Source organism: Tenrec ecaudatus, chromosome 14, assembly GCF_050624435.1.
Source record: "Tenrec ecaudatus isolate mTenEca1 chromosome 14, mTenEca1.hap1, whole genome shotgun sequence".
Lineage (NCBI taxonomy): Eukaryota > Metazoa > Chordata > Mammalia > Afrosoricida > Tenrecidae > Tenrec > Tenrec ecaudatus.
Genome location: NC_134543.1, coordinates 37,615,624 through 37,637,973, shown reverse-complemented (window position 1 = coordinate 37,637,973; position 22,350 = coordinate 37,615,624). Strand labels below are relative to the sequence as shown.

The 22,350-nt window shown below is 40.6% G+C and overlaps 1 protein-coding gene and 1 non-coding gene across 11 annotated transcripts in view; both read left to right on the top strand.

Annotated features, from left to right (window-relative positions):
* The window catches only part of GPHN (gephyrin), a 634,470-nt gene that overhangs the window by 568,258 nt on the left and 43,862 nt on the right, over positions 1–22,350 (top strand). For all 10 annotated transcript variants that reach the window (XM_075530856.1, XM_075530857.1, XM_075530855.1 and 7 more), the window contains one exon: positions 3,194–3,315. In XM_075530856.1, the coding sequence (XP_075386971.1) occupies positions 3,194–3,315 (122 nt within the window). The remainder of the gene's footprint in view (positions 1–3,193; positions 3,316–22,350) is intronic.
* On the top strand, positions 19,364–19,527 carry LOC142427201 (U1 spliceosomal RNA). The gene has a single exon (XR_012780012.1). It is a non-coding gene; the product is annotated as a U1 spliceosomal RNA (small nuclear RNA).

Genomic DNA, 22,350 nt, shown 5'->3' with positions numbered 1-22,350 from the left:
AATTACTGAAACCCAAATGAAGTCTGAGCATGATAGTGGGACAAGCGGAAAGTAAAAGGAAATAGAGGAAAGAACTAGGTGACAAAGGGTATTTATAAAGGTCCAAAGACTGGAATGTACATATGTAAATATATTTATATGAGTGTGGGGAAACAGATCTATGTGCATATATTTAGAGGTTTAGTATTAAGGCAGCAGATGGACATTGGGTCTCCACTCAAGCACTTACTCAATGCAAGAACACTTTGTTCTAATAAATTGGCATTCCAGATGCACACCTTCCCGACACTATTGCTGAAGAAAAATGGGTGCATAAGCAAATGTGGTGAAGAAAGCTGACAGTGCCCGGCTACCAAAAGATATAGTGTCTGGGGTCTTAAAGGCTTGAAGATAAACAAGAGGCCATCTAGCTAAGAAGCATCAAAACCCACATGGAAGAAGCACACCAGCTTGGCTGACCACGAGGTATAGAAGAAACCAGTAATCAGACATCAAAGAGCTAAAGACCTTATCAGCGGGTGCCCACCTTCCTCACACAACCACTGAAGACAAATGTGTGCATAAGCAAATGTGGTGAAGAAAGCTAATGGTGCCCGGCTATCAAAAGATATAGCATCTGGGGTCTTAAAGGCTTGAAGATAAACAAGTGGCCATATAGCTCAGAAGCATCAAAGCCCACATGGAAGAAGCAAATGAGCCTGTCTGACCATAAGGTGCAGAAGCGACCAGTGATCAGACATCAAAGAGCTAAAAACCATATCAGTGGGTGCCCACCTCCCTGATACAATCAATGAAGACAAACGTGTGCATAAGCAAATGTAGTGAAGAAAGCTGATGGTGCCCAGCTATCAAAAGATATAGCATCTGGGGTCTTGACAGCTCAAAGATAAACAAGTGGCCATATAGCTCAGTGGCAACAAAGCCCACATGGAAGAAACACACCAGCCTGTGTGATCACGAGCTGTCGAAGGGATCAAGTATCAAGCATCAAGGAACAAAAAATCATATCATTGAAAATGTGGGTGAGTGCAGAGTAAAGACTCAAATCCCAATGCTAGCCAACTGGACACCCCTTGCTGATGGGTTGTGGGGAGGAGATGAACCAGGCAGGGTGCAGGGTAGCAACGATGAAACATATAACTTTCCTCTAGTTCTTAAATACTTCCCCCCCCCCACTGTCATGATCCCAATTCTACCTTGCAAATCTGGCTAGACCAGAGGCTGTACATTGGTACAGATAGCAAATGGAAACACAGGGAATCCAGGACAGATGACTCCTCCAGGACCAGTGATGAGAGTGGCAATGCCTGGAGAGTAGAGAGAATGTAGGGTAGAAAGGGGGAACTGATTACAGGAATCTACGTATAGCCTCCTCCCTGGGGGAGGGAGAGCAGAGAAGAGGACGGGGGGAGACGTCAGACAGTGTAATATATGACAAAATAATAATAATATATGAATGATGAAGGGTTCATGAGGTAGTGGGGAGAGAGGGGGAAATGAGCAGCAGATATTAAGGGCTCAAGTAGAAGGCAAATGTTTTGAGAATGATGATAGTAACAAATGTACATATGTACTTGACACAATGAATGGATGGATGGATTGAGATAAGAATTGTACAAGCCCCCAATAAAATGATTAAGAAAAGAAGCTAAGACAAAAATAACGTTTTAGCTATCAAAAAAGAATATTGAAAGCACCTGAGGAACATTGCGATCCAAAGCCCAGACTAGTGGCTCTGTTTGTAGCTGCAAACCAAAAGCCCAAACTCACTGCCACTGAGTCAAATTTACAGGTTTGTCTTCAGCCACCTGAGATAATAGTCATCTCACTTCAAAGTTGTGCAGTATACCCTTCTAATCTGTACAGTCTAGAACACACAGGTAAACATCTTCCTGGTAGTCTCTGCTTTGAGCCAAGATCCATCTGACATCAGCAACAATATCCCTTGTTCCATGTCCTCTTCGGAATCTGACCTGAACTTCTGGCAGCTTCCTGTCAATGCACTGCTGCAACCGTTGTTGGATGAGCTTAAGCAACATTTTACTTGTGTGCAATATCAATGACTAGTGAGTTTGAACCACAGACCTTTTGCTTAGCACCTAATACTTAAACTGCTGCACCACCAGGTCCAATTGAAGGGAAAGAATGTACTTTTCAACATCTTTTATCAAAGTAAAAGGGAGAATCGCAGTTAAAACATATTTATCTGCCTTAGCTAAGTGTCAATTATCTCAGTCAGTTTATTTTAACACCTACACTGCAAGGTAATTATTGTTACTATGTTATATAATATAATATAAGCCCTAGAGGTATAAAAGGTTACAAGTTAGGCTACAGCTACAAGGTCAACAATTTGAAACCACCAATCACTTCAAGTGAGAAGGATGAGGCATTCTACTCTGTCCTGTAGGGTCGCTTTGAGTCAGGCTTGACTTGATCACAGTGAGTTGAGTATTTTATCAATAAGGAAATTAAGACAAAAGGGTTTGACTAACCCAGTTTGAACTTTATGTGAATTCCAAGCTCTTCTTACTTACCTAACTAATTCATTGAGGCATCCTAACATAAAATCATATCATTTTCTTCATAAACAAAACAATAGATAGTAAATCTCTAAAAGGTATTTCGATCCAAAGTCATGACCTTTGTAGCTAAGTATTACTTGTCTCAATTTGCTAATAATAGAGACAAAGCAATTCTATCCCTCTCCTTTATATGAAATTGGCCTAATATTAATCTCATCTTCAGTTCAAAGATCAAAAAAACATGACAACAAAGTCATTCCTTCATTTTACAAAGACTCGCATAGTCTCAATAAAAGACAAATGAGAAGTGATATTTGAAGAAAAGGATAATTTGTTTTATTTAGTCTGTTCCAATAAACAAAAGTACATATTTATTTACAAAGCTTTACTGTCAAAATGTAGCCAAAGCTGGTGTGATATTTGGCCTGCTGTTCAATCACCATTTGAATGTCTCCTCTTTTTTAATTGCAGAAGAACTCTTTCTTAAAGAAATACTCCCATACTGTCAATAGTTACTCAAAGATCCTTTTATGTGTTAGAAGCCTAAACTATATTTATTAGAGGTATGATATCCTAACCTATGTTCTAGATATATTTTGTCCCAGTAATAAAAAATAGGCGATATTCTCCTATGAGAGTAATTTGTGGTGTTCTTTGTGGTTTTGTAGCTGCTAAATCCCGAAGATGACCTCTTACCTGGGAAGATTCGAGACAGTAATCGCTCAACCCTCCTCGCAACAATTCAGGAACATGGTTACCCCACAATCAACTTGGGAATTGTGGGAGACAAGTAAGTGTTGAGTTTTACTTTTATTAATTATTACTGTGCAAATCTGAATTTTTGGAGTATTAACTCAGTGGAGTTGCTGCTAATGAGAGAGGAATATAAAACCATAATTTTCACTTAATCTAAATATTCAAAAACAAGAGAACTGTGGATGTAGCTATGTCCTAAGGATTTATTTTTAAATGTCCATTATAATACTCGAGGTAGTTTGCTTTCCTATTTGTGTCTTGCTAACCTTTCTGGAGGGTGTTTGTTTGGTTGGTTGGTGGTTTTGTTTGTTTGTTTTTGTAGTGCTGGCTTTATCCTAGTGGAACAAGTGGTGATGGTGTTTGTGTTAGTCTGGGTAGACTAGAGAAACAAATTCAGGGAAACTCACATGTGAATAAGAGAGGGCTTCATATGAAGAGTAATTGAATACTAATAAAGCATCCCACCCCAGTCCAGATCAAGCCCATAAGCCAATATGGACTTGATACCAATATTTAAATTCCTTTTGAGACTCACAAAACACATGCAATGACACTGAATGCAGGAAGACCACAGGCCAGTGAGTAGGAAGCCTTGTGAATCCAGTGGCATTGTAAGCATCTCAGTGTTGACAGGGTCTCCACGTGGCTCCTCCAGCTCAGGGCACTAGAGTAATTCTATATGTCTTGTCAGCTGCAATGTCTCCAAGGGAGTCAGTAGAGAAAGTGTGTCTCCCGCCTCCAAGGAGGAATACAGGAGTTCTGAGAATCCTCAGGAGAAAAGCATGCCCACACAGATGTCTCATTGGCTGTATCCTGCTTGACAGGCTAGACTCCACCCCTACACTCTTGATCCTCAAATTGACACCAGATTATGTAACTGCCACAGTCTTCTACCAGGTTATTCCTTTACTTGTTTCAAGAGAGACAAGAAACATATGAGTGAGGAGAGTAAGAGAGGCTTGGAATTAGAACTACATGATTATTTGAAGTTTAAGTAACGGTGTTTCCTAAGACTTTAACATGGAGATCTGTCTTGTGTTAGACAGGTTTCTTTGGGCTCCACCCACTTGTGAATGCAAAGGGAGGCATCAGGACCAGGTCATGGAGAAGCACCAGTCTGATACTCTGTTAGAAGTGAGAGTGGAGTTTTACTGAGAGAGAGAGAGACACCTAGATTACAGAAGGACAGTGTGGCTTTTATTGGGTGGAGTAAACAAAGCTACTTGCTCAAAGGCGCAAAGAGAGAACACAGCAAGAAATTATAGGGAAAGGCTGTTAAACTATAGTTACTTTTAACATTAACAGTTCATTTTCTAACATCTGGTAATATATTGATCATGGCAAGCTTTTAAGACCCCAGGCTTTTTAAGTAGGCCACTTATATACTGTTAGCCACATAAATCTTCATAGATTCTTCATAGAGGAGAGAAATTCAGACACTGTTTGCAAAAGAATAAGAAGGTAGAGGAGGGTACAGAGAAGTAGCTGATGGCAGAGGAGCAAAGGGAGCAGCAGTAGGGGAAGGGGGCCCGCAGAATAGAACTCTGGCTTTATAATTCCTTATTTTGCTTAGTGTCTCCAAAAATTGTTTACTCAATTTAGAAATAGCAACTTGCTGAGAGATTATTTTGATTTTTTGAGAGGCCTTAAAGTGCCAATTTTAAAAGGTTTCTCCTTGTAATTTCTTAGTCCAGGAGCCTTCATTTTCTAATTTACTACAGGAAAAAAAATAGTAATTAAGTTGGAAAGATCTAAAGTTCCTAAGTAGCCGCTGACATTCTAAACTACCTTGGTAATCCATGTCAATCAAGTATGACAAAGAAGCAAAATGTAGTTCCTGAAGAAGGCAGCTCTTAGATTTGGCTTTTTCAATGTTCAGTGTTCCATGTTCAAAGGCAAGGCAAAGTTAACTTTGGAGAATTTTCAAACACAAGGTCAGAGCTTCAGTTTCTTAGAACTGGCTAATCTACCTAAGGTTCTGAGACCCTTGGGCACCAACTGTATGGAACCTGCAAACCCAGTGAATTGAGGTTTCATTTTATAAAAAACAAAAAGACAAATTCTACGGTACCTTTCTCAGGGAACTTCTGTGTAAAGAGAGCAAAGGCTCATGTCCTAGAAGGCACTTTCTGCCCAGCACCTAGGAAGTTATAGCGGCAAATTCACCTTCAAGTCTATCCATGGTTGCCAAGAAATTTACAGTGAAGCATCACTGTAGAAGGGAAAACAGCCTCACAGAAAGGTCACACAGAAAGAATGAGACAGCCAGGGTGCAGCACAGCACCTATGGAACACACAACATTCCTCTAGCTCTTTAATGTTTCCTCCCCCCACTATTATGACCTTAATTTTACCTTAAAAATTTGGCTAGACTGGAGCATGTACACTGGTACAGATATGAGCTCTCAACACACAGAATCCAGAACAGATAAACCCCTCAGGAAATCAGTGGAAGTGGTGCTATCAGGAGAGTAGGAAGAAGGCGGGTGGAGAAATGGGGAACTGACTACAATGACATATAGCTCCCCCACCTCCCCAGTGAGACGAGCAACAATAACGCGAGCAAAAGGATACAGTGGGCAGTTTAAGATATGAAAATAATGACAATTTATCACAGGTCCATTAGGGTGGGAGGATGGGGAAGGGAAGGGGGAAAAAAGGAAGAGCTGATACCAATGGCTTAAACACAAAGAAAACATTTTTTAAATCATTTTATTAGGGGCTCATAAAATTCTTACAACAATTATACATACATCAATTGTGTAAAGCACATTTGTACATTAATTGCCCTCATCATTCTCAAAACATTTGCTCTCCACCTAAGCCCCTGGCATCAGCTCCTCATTTTCCCCTCCCTCCCCACTCCTCCTCCCTCTTGAGCCCTTCATAATTTATAAATTATTATTTTGTCATATCGTTCCCTGTCCAACGTCTCCCTTCACCCACTTTTCTGTTTTCAGTCCCCCAGGGAGGAGGTCACATGTAGATCCTTGTAATCAGTCCCCCCTTTCCAACCCACCCTCTCACTACCCTCCCAGTATCGCCACTCACACCACTAGTCCTGAAGGGATCATCTGCCCTGGATTCCCTGTATTTCTAGTTCTTATCTGTACCAGTGTACATCGTCTGGTCTAGCCAGATTTGTAAGGTAGAATTGGAATCATGATAGTGGGGGAGAGAAAGCATTTAGAAACTAGAGGAAACTTCTATGTTTCGTCATTGCTACGTCACACCCTGACTGACTCATCTCCTCCCCAAGACCCTTCTGTAAGAGGATGTCCAGTGGCCGACCAATGGGCTTTGGGTCTCCACTGTGCACTCCCCCCCTCATTCACTATGATACGATTTCTTATTCTGATGATGCCTGATCCCTTCAGCACCTCATGATCACGCAGACTGGTGTGCTTCTTCCATATGGGCTTTGATGCTTCTGAGCTACATGGCCGCTTGTTTACCTTCAAGCCTTTAAGATCCAGACGCTATATCTTTTGATAGCCAGGCACCATCAGCTTTTTTTTTACCACATTTGCTTATTCATCTGCTATGTCTTCAGTGGTTGTATTGGGAAGGTGAGCATCATAGAATGCTAATGTAATAGAAGAAAGTACTCTTGCATGAAGGGAGTACTTGAGTGGAGGCCCAACGTCCTTCAGCTACCTTAATACTAAACCTATAAATATATGCACATAGATCTATTTCCCCATCCTCACATATAAATATATTTGCATATGTACATGCCTTTATTTAGACCTCTATTACTGCCCTTTGCCTCCTAGCTCTTTCCATTGTTTCCTTTGACTTTCCTCTTGACCCACTATCATGCTCAGGCCTCATCTGGGTTTCAGTAATTCCTCTTGGTTACATTGCTCTTGATCATGCCCTACCAGGCCTCCTCCATCCTCCTCACCACCAATTTGGATCACTTTTTGTTCCCTTGTCCCTGAGTTTGTTAATACCACTACTTTTCCCCCCACCTCCCCCTCTCCCATGTCCTCCCAGAACTGTCCGTCCCATTGTTTTCTCCTCCAGATTGTTCATCCAGCCTATTTTATTTAGACAGACCTGCAGAGATAATAACATGCTCAAAAACAAGACAGAGCAGAAAATATTTTGAAATTGATGATGGCAACATTGTATAAATGTGCTTGATACAATTGATGTATGGATTGTTATAATAGCTATAAGAGACCCCAATAAAATGATTTATAAATATTAAAAAAGTGAAAGCAGAAGGTTTTATTAAAAGGTGGAGAGATTAGCAAAATGGGAATTGCCATCTGGCCAGGTATTATATCCAAATTACAGAAGGACACTGAGGTTTTGTATCAGGAAAAGTTAAAGGGCTACAAGATAAAAAGAGGATACACAACAAGAAATTACAAGCGAGGTTGTTAAACTATAGTTCTTCTTAATATCACTAGTTGTGTTTCTAACCCCTAAGAATATGTTGACCAAGGGATTCTTTTGGAATTACCAAGCAACATCTAACAAAATGTTCCTCACACAAGCTAAAATCTTGACCCTTGTTCTTTTAAGATTACAAATAGTTAAACTTTTATAAGAACAAACTGTCTTTTTAGAATAACGGAAACAGAGATTGTGGCCAAGCTGCAGTTTAATTAAAAATGGAGTTTAATTTAGATCTATCTCAGCCATCTTAGTCGCATCAAGCATCCCAGTTTTGGGGTCCACATACCATTATAATTGCCCATCTGAAAGAACATCCTGCCCCCATCTGCTAACTTAACTCAAACTTCTGTTAAATTCCCAAGTTTTTCTATGACTATCAGCAGTGTTTTCTGTATGATAAAACAAGTCTTGTCTTTCTGGGGATCCCCCAACCAGACTCTGCTGCACTATTTTTAGTTCACTGGGAGATGCATTGGGCTGCTCACCACAAGGTCGGAAACCCTGCAGAGTAGTTCTGCTCTGTCCTCCCGGGGCACTAAGAGCCGGAATCAACTCTGTGGCCGTGGGTTTGGATTAATGTCTCTTCATCAGCCTGGAGGAGAATGTATCTAGGAGACCCCTCTGAATGATGGGTGCAGTGACACATTAGTCGCTCATTTTCACCCCCTCTCTTTCCGGTGGCCACCTTATCTCTTCAATCCCCTAAGATAATACTGAATCCTTCTTCCCTCCAATGGTATTTTTGAAGAGCTTCCCCAACTGTTTCACAAGATATGCACTATGACACAACCAACAGCTGAGGCACAAACTGGGATCCTTCACAAGCACCATGCGGGTAGCCTGAAAGGGAGCAGCAGTCACATCGTCTCACCTGTTACAGTTCTAATTTTCATCCTGATGTTTATTTTTTCCTCTGAGATACTTAAAATTCAAAAGTTTGAACATAGTTTGATTTTAACATTGTTCCTTTTTAAGTGTTCAACATTGAAAACATTTGTATTTGGACATTTAGTCCTAGAAAAGAGCAGAGCTAAGTGACCAGCAACTTAGAGCCCATGTTGATGAAGCCAGTGTCAAGGGTTGTTTATAGGCTCCCAAGCCCAAGAAGGGAGTAGAAAGAGCCCACTGCCAAAAGGCAAAAACAGCTGTTTATTTGAATTTGCACCTGACCAGTAAGTAAACAACTATACTGATCTTGATACTGTTTGAAAAAAGGTAAAAATCGTCTTAATTTTTTAAAAAGACCAAACAATCAACTGAATGGTCCAAGGGCTCAAAATAACATTAGAAATATCATCCCAAAGCATCTAGGCATGAAATTCCAGGCACAAGTTCACCAGGTGATTTGAGGGTTTGTTTCGCAGCGACTCTGGCTCTGGCCCTGCCTCCAAGTGTGGTGGTTAGCTCTAAGAATATTACAGGATGAAAGGAGCTTTTTTCACCCTTTCTGTTATAATTTACACCCATTCTCCTTTCTATCACTTACTCTGTGTAGATTTTTAATATACTCTACATCAGGGATCCTCAAACTACGGCCCGCGGGCCACATGCAGCCCGCCGGGTGTTTTTGCCCCATTTTGTTTTTTACGTCAAAATAAGATATGTGCAGTGTGCGTAGGATTTTGTTCATAGTTCTTTTTAAAACTATAGTCCAGCCCTCCAACGGGTCTGAGGGACAGTGAACTGGCCCCTGTTTAAGAAGTTTGAGGATCCTGCTCTACAAAAAGGGCCCCTGGTGGCACAGTGGTTGGTCATGTGTTGGGCTCCTAAGCACAAGGTCAACAGCTCCAGGTTGATACTGCTAGACTCGGGAGACAGATGAGTCTTTCTACTCCCATAAAGAGTTACAAGGAACCCACAGGGGCAGTTCTACACTGTTCTATAGGGTCTCTAGGAGTTGGAATTGACTCAATGGCAGAGAGTTTGTGTTTATACTATATATAGTATATAGATACTATAGTGTGTGTGTGTGTGTGTGTGTGTGTGTGTGTGTGTGTGTGTGTGTAGTGGGGCACCCCAAACAAATGATGCTCATTTGGGTTTCTTTATATGAGGGGTATAGTGCATTTGGAGTTTGTTCCACCAGGTCATACTGTTAAATCAAGCTTTCTATGTAGAGATTCTGAAAAGATTGAGTAATAGTGTGCAACATTAAAAAGCCTGATTCGAAGCAGATGGGGGACTGATTTTGCCACCACAACAATGCACCTACTCATCTAGCCATCTCATTGCGCCAGTTTTTGGCAAAAACAACATGCCTCTCTTGCCCCACACCCCTTACTCACCTGACCTTGCTCCATGCAACTTCTTTTTGTTTCCACGAATGAAATGGACATGAAAGGACCGATTTGAAGACATAAAGAAAAAAATGAGGAGAGGTGCTATCAACCATCCAAGCAGATGAGTTAGAAAAATGTTTCCAAGAATAGAATTGCAGATTTGACAAATGTATTCAGTGTATTGGAGAGTACTTTGAAGGTGATAAGGTTGTCTTGTAAAAAAAATTAAAGGCATAGCTTTGCGGGGGGGAATCTGGATTTCGAATGTACCCCCTCATATGCTGTCTTGACTTAGCTATAAAGACCAAAAAGCCATAAAAAATTCCCTATATTGGTACACTAAAATTTACTTTTCTGGAGTCTACTCTGTTCATCTGTGATACACATTTTCCAATAATTAATGTTATTAAGTTTAACTCTTAATATATGCCTTGAAAACAGCATGAAGTAGAGAAAAACTATAAACAGGTTATAGTTTACTTGGAGACTATGCACATCTCTAGTGTATTTTCTTCTTTCTGAAAGCAGTACAGTTACATCAAACTGAAAATATTTTTAAAATTACAGTTGATGCAAATCTTTCTCAGCCTTAGAGTGCTATATTGAACAGGCCCCCAGTGAATGGTTTAGAATGCAGAGGTGGGGTGTGGGAGGAGAGAATTTTTAACTGTTCTAATGGAAATCTGTGCTGGGAGTTAGCCAAGGAAACAAGATTTAATCTACATCTTATTGGTATTCTGTGAGGGCTGCCTCTTTTCATTCTTCTCCTCCCATGCCGCCTTTTGCTGGTGAACAACAATGTCATTGTGCTACAGTCTCGCTATGAAACTCGCCAGAGAAACTAGGAGGGTCATGGGAGAAAACAATCTTATGTTTGAAGTAAGGAGAGAAATAACTCAAGAAAGTCTATGAAAAAGGTTTGAGTTTGTCTTGTTTTGATTTAATGTTGCAGAGTATGACTTGGTTAATGATTTGGATTCAGCTAGGCTGAAGTTTCCCTTTACTTGCTGTACTTTTCATTTAAAAAGAGGGAAAAGTAAAAATGCAGTGAGTTTTATAAGTGTATATTTCAGATACCTGAGAGTTAGCAGCTATATTTGAAAAGCATTCATTTATAAATTACGTGTTTTTAAATACATTCCCTGAACATACTTTCTCTCATTATGTGAGATATACTACTGTTGGGATGTGTGGGGTGTTTTCTTCACAAAGACATATATTGAAACTTTCAGGGACAAAAGAGACTCCAAATCTCAAATATAATTTAAGGAGAACATCTCTTAAGTCCTAAACAGGACAAAAACAAAGACCTCATCCAAATGAGGGAGACCACAAGTAAGTAGTCATAATGGTGCCCACGGACTTATAGAGCTAGTAACTTAAACAGGGCAGGGCAGGACAAGGGAACTGCTGCCCTTGCAGGTGGGACTACAGAAGCAGGCATGGAACCAGGATTGGGACACATCTGGTTATGTTCAACAGAAAATTTTACAATTTAAAGCAGTTAGGGTATAACTCATGAACATGCAACCCTAACACCCCAATTTACATTAAGAGCAACCCCAAATAAGTACCTACGATTTAGGGACTGGATTAGGGTTGGGAAATGATACGCCTCCACTCTCTAATGCACTCTGCCTGAGAAGGGCAAGGCCATTCACAGCTGATAAGTGGTCTGAAAGAATTCAATAGAGGCTAAATCCACATAGAGACTCTATAAATGGATTTAGGGCTTTCACTGTTACACTTAGCTTTCTAAAAACCTGGTGCTCAGAATTTAAGCTCTAATATAAAACCCAGAAAAATTACATAACTTGCTCAGAATTATACAGCATGTTAGCTAATGGCAGAGGTGGAAATGGGATCTAAACCCCTTTAGATGGACAATCCATAATCCTCCATCACTATGAGGCTAAATTAATAAATATAAGCATATCAGCAGGAAAAATACCACTATAGAGTGGCCAGAAGGAGTTTTTTTTTTTCTCTTTTTTGTGGTGGTGGTGGTGGTGGTGGTGGGTGGTGGTGGCAGAAGGAGTTTTATACAGGTAAAAATTATTTTTTAAAGGTTAGGATAGGTGGGATTTGGGAAAGCAGAGGGCATGGTATTCCATGTGGGAAGCAAGTAGTGAACAAAACAGAAAAGCAAAGTGAACAGCTACCCAGATCAGACCAGACTAATCCGAATGGGGACTCAAGTAGATGGTTTAAGATGAGGTTAGTAAAAATGCGAGGCAGTGTACGGACAGTGCCAGCAATCTAGGCCATCATAACTTTAGTCGGTTATGACTGTGTGCTATGGGAAGCACCCAGGAATCTTGCTAAAATACAGATTCAGATTCAGTAAATCTAGGCTGGCCTGACATTTTGCATTTTTCTAACAAGTTTCTAAATAATGCCCACACTGCTGCTCCATGAATCACAGGAAGTGGGAAGAATGTAGTAAATTTTATTCACACGTGTACTATGAATTTTGAACGAAGGGTTATTGAGAATACAATGCCAAAATAGACATAGATGTAGCCCTTGAGGAAGTTACAGCTTAATGACATAATTTTTTAAAAGCTCCAGAGTTTAAGCTCATATTTAGAAGTAGTATTTATAAAACAGATTAGATATAAAGACAATGTAAGCAATGTCTAAAGAACATTACTTAGAACGAGAGTATCAGTATTCAGTAATCATCATCTGGCTTACAAAGTTTAATTGAGGTGACATTTATGTAGTTACACACACAGAGAAGGAAATGTTCACAGAACCAAGCCATTAGGCTTCTTACCCACAATTGATAGCCTTCTCTGTTGTTAATGTTGTTAGGTGCTGATGAATCAGCTCCAACCCAGAGCAACACTACGCACAATAGAACTAAACACTGCACAGACCTGTGACATCCTCTGAATTGTTCCTGTGCCTGAGCCCATTGATGCAGTTAGCTATACTGTCAATACAGCTCATTGCATGACTTCCTCTTTTTTACTGCCAAACATGATGTGCTTCTACAAGGACTGATCTCTCCTGACAATATGCCCAAACTCTGGAAGACTAAATCTTGACTATCCTTGCCTCTAAGGAGCACTCTGGGGTTACTTCTTCCAACACAGATTGGTTTGTCCTTTTAGAAGTCCATAATACTTTGAATATTCTTCTCGAGCACCACATTTCAAATGCATCAATTTCTCTTCAGTCTTCCTTATTCTTTGTCCAACTTTCACATGCATATGTAATATCCTTTTTCTTCAATACTCTAAAGCAGTCTTGTATAGCAGATTTACCTAATGCAATGTGTCTGATCTCTTGACTTATACTTCCATGAGCATTGATTATGGATCCATGTTAAGACAACTCCTTGAAACTTCAGCCTTGTCTCCATCATCATGATGCTATTGATTGGTCCAGTTGTGAGAATTTTGCTCTTCCTTACATTGAGTTGTAATCCAGGCTGAAGGCTACAATCCTTTATCTTCATAAAGTGCCTCAAGTCCTCCTCACTTTCAGCAAATAAAGTGGTGTCATCTGGATATCACAAGTTTTCAATAAGCCTTCCTCCAATCTTGATGCTGCATTCTTCTTCATATGATCCAGATTCTCTGCTGATTGTCTCAGCGTAGAGATTGAAGGGATATGCTGCAACGGTACAAACCTGACACGCATCTTTCCTGATTAAAACCATGTACTACTCCCTGATCTGTTTGCACAACTGCCTCTTGATCCATGTACAAGTTCTGCATGGGCACAATGAATGTTCTGGAATTCCCATTCTTCCCAAGTCTATCCAGTTTATTTCTAATCCACATGGTTGAATTCCTTTATGTAGTCAATAAAATACAAGTAAACATCTTTCTGGTAGTCTCTATTTAAACCAAAATCCATCTGACACCAGCAATGATATATATCCCTTGTTCTACATCTTCTGAATCTGACTTGAATCTCTGGAAATTCTTTTCTTTTTGTTTTTTTAATTGCTTTATTAGGGGCTCATATAACTCTTATCACAATTTACACGTACGTCAATTGTGTAAAGCACATTTGTACATTCATTACCCTCATTATTCTCAAAACATTCGCTCTCCACCTAAGCCCCTGGCATCAGTTCCTCATTTTTCCCCTCTCCCCCTCCCTCTTAAGCCCTTGATAATTTATAAATTATTATTTTGTCATATCTTGCCCTGTCCAACATCTCCTTTCACCCACTTTTCTGTTGTCCGTCCCCCAGGGAGGAGTTCACATGTAGATCCTTATAATCGGTTCCCTCTTTCCAACCCACCCTCCCTCTACCCTCCAAGTATTGCCACTCACACCACTGGTCCTGAAGAGATCATCCGCCCTGGATCCCCTGTGTTTCCAGTTCCTATCTGTATCAGTGTACATCCTCTGGTCTAGCCAGATTTGTAAGGGAGAATTTAGATCATGATAGTGGAGGGGGGAGGGAGTGAGGAAGCATTTAGGAACTAGAGGAGAGTTGTATTTTATATCGTTGCTGTATCTCACCTTGACTGGCTCGTCTCCTCCCCGAGAACCTTCCATTAGGAGATGTCCAGTGGCCTACAAATGGGCTTTGGGTCTCCACTCTACTCCCCCTGCCCCTCATTCACAATGATATGAGTTTTTGTTCTGATGATGCCTGATACCTGATCCCTTCAACACCTCGTGATCACACAGGCTGGTGTGCTTCTTCCATGTGTGCTTTGTTGCTTCTGACTTAGATGGCCACTTGTTTACCTTCAAGCCTTTAAGACCCCAGATGCTATATCTTTTGATAGCTGAGCACCATCAGCTTTCTTCACCACATTTGCTATGCACCCATTTGTCTTCAGCAATTGTTTCAGGAGGTGAGCATCACATAATATTTTACCACAATAAAAATGTGGGGTGAGGGTGGCTATTCAGGGCAAAAAAAAATAAATTAAATTAGAGACCAGACAGGTTCTGCAGATTCGGAGACTACAGAGCAATTTTATTAAGTACCTGCTATGTGTTATGGAGGGAAGGGATCATCGGGAGAGCAGAATTGCAACACCACTGAGACTGGCTTTTTTCCAAAGATGTTGACAAAAGACTTTCAAACCCATTGGTTTACAATCTTTCAAAAACCATGCAGAAAATCCAAAGCACTTAAAGGGGAAAAACCTGAACCTTATGCTGGTTAAGTGGAGGTGGAATCTAACCGTTCATTTCCCCTAGGAGAAATGGTTCAGTATTCCTGAATTCAGGGTTCACAGTGACTTTATGAAGCTTATCTACCACTAAAAATGAGAATAACTGCAAATTAGTAATAAGGGCCTCAGTTGCCAAATATTAGATCTGTAGATCATAGAAAAGTGAGAACAAATGGCAGGCACATTTAGGAAGCACTTTGTGGCCCCCTAAGTAAAGCTACCTCTTAATTATAATAAACTAGATGGTTCTCCCTTTCATGGAGAGGAGATCCCTTTCCTTCTGAACTTTATGTCTTTCCCTCTCTGTTGAAACTGCTCAAGCCTAATATTTCATATTCATCTACTGTATTTCTTTAATGTTTATGTATAAATTACAGTGTGATTTTTAAAATCTCTTTCATAGTTTCAAATCTTTGTCAGTTGTTAAATATATCATGAGCATCTTTATAACTATATCTTGGCATATACCTACAGTTATTGGTGAGTTTTTTACTTTTTTATTTTATAACCAATTTTTGGATGCCTACCATAAGCAAAGCTATCCTGACGGTAGAGATAAAATGATAAATAAAACCAGGTCCTGCCCCTAACTGCTGGTAAGCATGTTAAGCAAGTTGTTCATGGGCTTGTCTCAGCAGGTAGTAACCAGCCCATGGCTAGTCACTCAGTTTGCCAGGCGGTAACAGAAGCGGAGAAAAGGATGCCGAGTGTAGCGCAAATATGAAACTCGTTAGCCCGGGGATTTTGGATTAGCAGACCTGTGGAGTGGGCATACACCTCCTTGCAGTCCCATCTCCCTTCACCTCGAGCATGAAGCAGTATGAGATATGGGACATGTCTACCGTGAAACTGTGTCCTTGTTTCTTCTCTCAAAGTTTCTATTGTCAAGGAACAAACTGGAGTCCCTGGTACAATTAAAGCAAAGAATTTTAATGACAGAGTAAAGGGATCTGGATCTAATAGCACCTAGTTAGTCTTCACCAAAATATTCTGGTGAAAGGAATTCTTTACAGGATTTAAGTACCAAAAATTCAGGATCTTACAAGGAAAAATTCTGATTGGTTGACATTTTGCAAATTCCTGCATTAATAGCCCAGGACTGTGACCAGATCCCCTAAGCATTATTTTGTTAATAAAATTTGAGTCGGTCATCATCTTGTTAATCTATAGATTAATCTTAGGTAACTCTGGTAGCATGGTGACTTACAAATTGGGTTGTTAACAGCAAAGTCCAAAACCAAACCAAACACTGCCATTGAGTCAATGCTGACTGATATCGACCTCCTGTGGGTTGCCAAGACTGAAACTGTTTACAGGAGTTTTTTTTAAAAAAAAAAAGTCTTTCTCCCACAGAGCTGTTCGTGGTTTTGAATTGCTAACCATGCAGATCCTAGCCCAATGCATAACCGCTCCATCACCAATAGTTTGAATTCATATATCGCTCCATGGGAGAAAGACTGGGTTTTCTGCGCCTGTAAAGATGTGCTGCCCCAGAAACCCACAGGGGCAGCTCTGCTCTGTGTTGTAGGGTCACTATGAGGCTAGAGACTCAATGACCATGGGCTTGGCTCGGCTTTTTGGCGCGAGTAAATGTGCTTTGAGAGGAAGTAAGTGGCAGAAGCCTACAGGGTCCCTCAAGTGTCCTGAGAGTCAGCTCAGAATGACCAGTAAACAAACAAACAAACAAAAAATGGGCAGAAACCTCTTATGGCAATCAGCCTACATTTGGGGGATTCCTTCGCAATTCAATAACTTATCAGCTAGTGTGAACTAATGTTTCCCTGTTATAAAGGAAGAGTCAAAGATAAATGAGGAAGTCTGGATAGGCAAATAATTATATAAATAAGGTTGATCTCCATTATTTTGGGATTCTCTATTTGCAAATTTACTTCTGAGCAGCTGCCCAAAGGAATCTTACAGGGCTTGTGAAAGCAAGTCCAAAGCCTTGGCTATAGGAATGAGCCAGAAAGTTTGATACTGTGGCAAAATTGTCTCAGCAACTAAAACACGGCAAACCAAAAAGTACTGAGTGGCTAGAGTAATTCATTTCATATATCTGAAGAAAAAAATCTTAAGAATAATGAATCCAAGTGGACCTGGGGTGGTGTTTAGCTTAAAAGTCAAGGAGCAGCTCCCCGCAATCTTTAAAAGATGACCTCATACACTAACTCCTTGAAAATGACAAGCATTATGATCCAAATAGACAAAATTCACTAGGGAAAACATCTTTAAATAAATTTCAGCATTAATTGAACGTAGGTCATTTCTAGCTGATTTAACTCTATTCCTATGCAGTTTGAAGACCGCTCAATAATGTAGCTTCCAAACTGCTGACTTAGACCTTCTAGCCTTTCAAAGTCTGAAAGACTGGGAAATTCCCATAATTAAGAAAAGTGTCCCCCCTTCTGGAAAATTGCCCTCCCAGAAGCCTGCCCCACTCCAATCATGCCAGGCTCACTGGGTGCTGGCATAGATTGGTGTTTGGGATTTGAATTGCCTGCTCCTGCTGCTGCCAATTTCCGAAGCTGCCTCTTCACATTAAAGCATGAAGCAGAAGGGGAACGAATACTGAGATAGCAAATTGGGTTCTTATAAAACTGGCACATTTAGCTGAAATTATCAAGATAGACTTAACAGTACAGCGGTTATTTGGGCAAAGCTCAGTGCCTTACATCTTCCAATTTGTGAACCAAACACATTCCTAGCTTCCTAGTGCTTCCCTAATGTTCTTAAAGTAGCGATTTCTAATCATCACTGAAAATTTAGATTAGAATTTAATTGGTTCTTATCTTTATAAACTGGCTGCACTGCATTATGAAATAAACCCTTTTCTGCTCAAAATTAAGGGTTTGTTGTTGTTGTTGTAATCATTTTATTGGGGGCTTGTACAGCTCTTATCACAATCCATCCGTCCATCCCTTGTGTCAGGCACATCAAAATGTCGTTGTCACTTCCGAGGCAACATAACTGATTCCTGTTCTGGTCACCTATCAGCAGAGGTCTCTCATCCTCAGTGAGTTAACTAGAGTATTCTTTCTTTTTAACAAAAGCGTTTGATTGAATTCCTCCCCCTCTTGGGTGAGAGGCTGTTCTAGCAGTGGTTAACAGTTGGCTTTCTTAATCCTATCAAACTGCCTTTGCTGTTGTTACTATTTATTCCAGTAATCAATAATCCAAGTATTATTGTACCTTAAGAAACGGACCCTACCCCGACAAAAAGAAATCTCTTCTAGAAAGCCTTTCGTAATTATCCCAAACCTTTCCTGGTCATTCTCTTCCACTCACGTTTATAGCACTTCCTATTAGGTGCATTTTAGTTTAAATTAATATGTTTATAATTTGATCAGTGAATTCATTTTATTGCTTATTTCACTCATTTTCCTAGGTTTGTTTTGGTGGTGGTGGTGGTGGTGGTGGTGGTGGGTTTTGTTTTGGTTTGTTTGCATTTATTTTCTCTAAATAAACTAGACTCTAAATAAACATAGACTCTAAATTCAAAGGCAAGTGTGTGCTTCCTATTTCTTCATGTGATTTCATAGTGCCAGAGCATCCAGTGGACCAAAAGAGGGTGACCTTATGGCTACATGTTGTATGTAATCTGACTCTATACCTGAAGTGGACACCCAGAAAATATCTGTGATTGAAGAGTTCATCCTTGACCTATGGATAAACTAGTATATAATTAGCATATATCCCAAACTGTTTTTCTCTCCAGCTACTGTTCTTTAATCTTCAAATCCTAGAACTTCTTTCTACTCTGCTGTCATCTTCACTCATCTTAAAATGCTAGCGCTCACAGTTGGTGTAACAGATGAAACTAATTAGCAGCTGTTGTCCGTCTGGGTGTTTATATTAAATATTTTAAAATAAAACTGCATTTGCATTCTGAATGCTCTTTCTGAAATTCATGAGATTAAAACTTGAGTAAAGACTCCGTTTTGGTTTTGAATTTTACAGCAAATTTCATACTAAAGTAAAAAGAACGTTATGCCAGAACCAGGGTTGTAGTGGCTTATGGCAGATGCAAATTTTAAAAAGCAAAGGAGTCTGACATTAAGTTGAGTCCCTAGGGCAAGCGGTTAGAATCTGAAAGGATGTAAACTCAGAGCATATTGCATTATCGGGATCTTTCCTCTCATCAGAGAAGCTGATTAGTTCATGTGGTTTCAGGAAGCCACCCTCATCCTAATACGTTCATTTTCAGATATGTTTTCCTTGTACTACCTCATTAAATTGACTGGTGTTCTGGCAGGGGAGATACCATGATCACGAAGGTGGTTTTCCCAGGGCGAGGCTTATCCATTGCACTCCGGATGTGCTGACCCCTGCGATTTCCCCAAATGTGGGAAACTCGACTGCATAATTTGTGGTAGTGGGGGACTGCGTTCGCACTCTCCCCTGATTAAAAAAAAATTATTTAAAAAAATTGACTGGTGTTTTAATACCTAATTAAATTAGAACTCTGTTGTTGTCAGGTGCCCTCAAGTTGGATCCAACCCATAGCAACTCTATGCACAACAGAACCAACACTGCCCAGTGCTGCGCCATCCTCACAATGTTCCTGTGCCTGATGAGCCCAGTGATGCAATCGCTGTGTCCTTCATTTGTCGAGGGCCTTACTCTTCTCATCGCCCTCCCCGTTACCAAACATGGTGTCCTTCTCCAGGGACTGGTCTCTCCGACAACATGTCCAAAGTGTGTAAGGGGAAGAAGGCTTGCTCTCCTTGCTTGTAAGGAACACTCTGGCCTTACTTCCAATACAGATCGATTTATCTTTTAGAAGTCCACAGCACTTTCAATATCCTTCTCCAGCACCACAGTTCAAATGCATAAATTCCTCTTCAGTCTTTCTTATTCAGTGTCCAACTTTCACATGCACAGGAAGCAGTGGAGAACACCATGGCTTGGATCAGGCACACCTTAGCCCTCCAAGTCGCACCCTTGCTCTTCAGCACTCTAAAGAGGGCTTGTGCCGCAGATTGACCTCATGCAGTGTGTCTTTTGATCTCTTAACTGCTACTCCCATGAACATTGATTATGGATCCATGTTAAGACAAAATCTTTGAAACTTCAACCTTTTCTCCATTGGTTCAGGTGTGAGGGTTTTGCTCTTCCTTGCATTGAGTTGTGATCCAAGCTGAAGATGACAATCCTTGATCTTCATCAGCAAGTGCTGCAGCCCTCCTCACTGTCAGCAAGCCAGGATGTCATTTACTTATTTCACGTGTTGATAAGCCTTTCTCCAATCCTTATTCGTATTCACCGAATCCTGCTTCTGTAATTATTTCCTCAGCATATAGATTGAACGAGTGTGGTGAAGAAGTTACAACCTGACGCACACCTCTCCTGATTTTAAACCATGCAGTCAGTATTCTCTTGTTCTGTGTGTACAACTGCCTCTTGATTCGTGTACTAGATCCTTCTGAGCACAATAAAGTGCTCTGGCATTCCCATTCTTCTCAAAGTGATCCATAATCTGTTACAATCCACGCAGTCAAATGCCTGTGTAGCCAATGAAACAAGTAAACATCTTTCTGGTGTTCTCTGCTTTGACATCAGCAAGGATATCCCTTGTTCCGATGATGCTAAGAGAAACATTTTACTTTTGTTTGATATCAGTGATATTCTATAGGTTGAGCATTCTGGTGGGTTACCTTTCTTTGGAATGGACACATTCTAATTTAACTCTCTATGGAGGGTGAAGTTAGAATCTGGGGAAGCTGTTATTATTATTGGTAACCATCTTCCGAATTGAAGATGGATGTCATGGCTTTAGGAAGAAAGGGTGCTTTTATTTGGGGGACAGGGTGATTTATTTTATCTTTCCATTCTAATCTAGTAGCTGGATGACTGCTCACAGAGTGAGAGGAAGGGGAATATAACTGACAGATGAGTACCTATTGCAACACTGATTTCAGTGCCACATTGACAATCACCGTTTTGCTTATGTAACTTTCATTACTTCCATAGAACCACGACATCTTAGTTTTGAAGGAAGTTAGCTAGTCCAACCTTTCCCAGTGAAGGTGTTGAGGAGAACCTCTTAACAGCTAGACACAAGAGTTTGTTTGAATTTTTGTAGGGAGAAAAACCTGTTGCCTTATAAGGCAGCACATTGTTGTTTGGTGGCTTGTTTTTTGTTTTTTTTTAACAATTTATTGGGGCTCATACAATTCTTATCACAGTTCATACATATACATACATCAATTGTATAAAGCACATCTGTACAGTCTTTGCCCTAATCATTTTTTTCTCCTCTTTTCTTTTTTTACATTTTATTAGGGACTCATACAACTCTTATCACAATCCATACATATACATACATCAATTGTATAAAGCACATCCATACATTCCCTGCCCCAATCATTCTCAAAGCATTTGCTCTCCACTTACGCCCCTTACATCAGGTCCTCTTTTTTTTCCCTCCCTCCCCTTTCCTCCCTCCCTCATGTGCCCTTGGTAATTTACACATCGTTATTTTGTCATATCTTGCCCTATCCGGAGTCTCCCTTCCCCCCCTTCTCTGCCGTCCCTCTCCCAGGGAAGAGGTCACACGTGGATCCTTGTAATCAGTTCCCCCTTTCCAACCCACTCACCCTCCACTCTCCCAGCATCGTCCCTCATACCCTTGGTCCTGAAGGTATCATCCACCCTGGATTCCCTGTACCTCCAGCCCTCATATGTACCAGTGTACAGCCTCTGCCCTATCCAGCCCTGCAAGGTAGAATTCGGATCATAGTAGTTGGGGGGAGGAAGCATCCAGGATCTGGGGGAAAGCTGTGTTCTTCATCGGTACTACCTCGCACCCTAATTAACCCATCTCCTCTCCTAAACGCCTCTATGAGGGGATCTCCATTGGCCGACACTTGAGCCTTGGGTCTCCACTCTGCACTTCCCCCTTCATTTAATATGGTATATATATACATATACACACATAAACACCTACATACACACACTTACGTCTTTTTTTTTTTTTTTGCATGATGCCTTATACCTGGTCCCTTGGCACCTCGTGATCGCACTGGCCGGTGTGCTTCTTCCATGTGGGCTTTTTTGCTTCTGAGCTAGATGGCCGCTTGTTCACCTTCAAGCCTTTAAGACCCCAGACACTATCTCTTTTGATAGCCGGGCACCATCCGCTTTCTTCACCACATTTGCTTATGCACCCCTTTGTCTTCAGCGATCCTATCATGGAGGTGTGCAGTCAATGATATGATTTTTTGT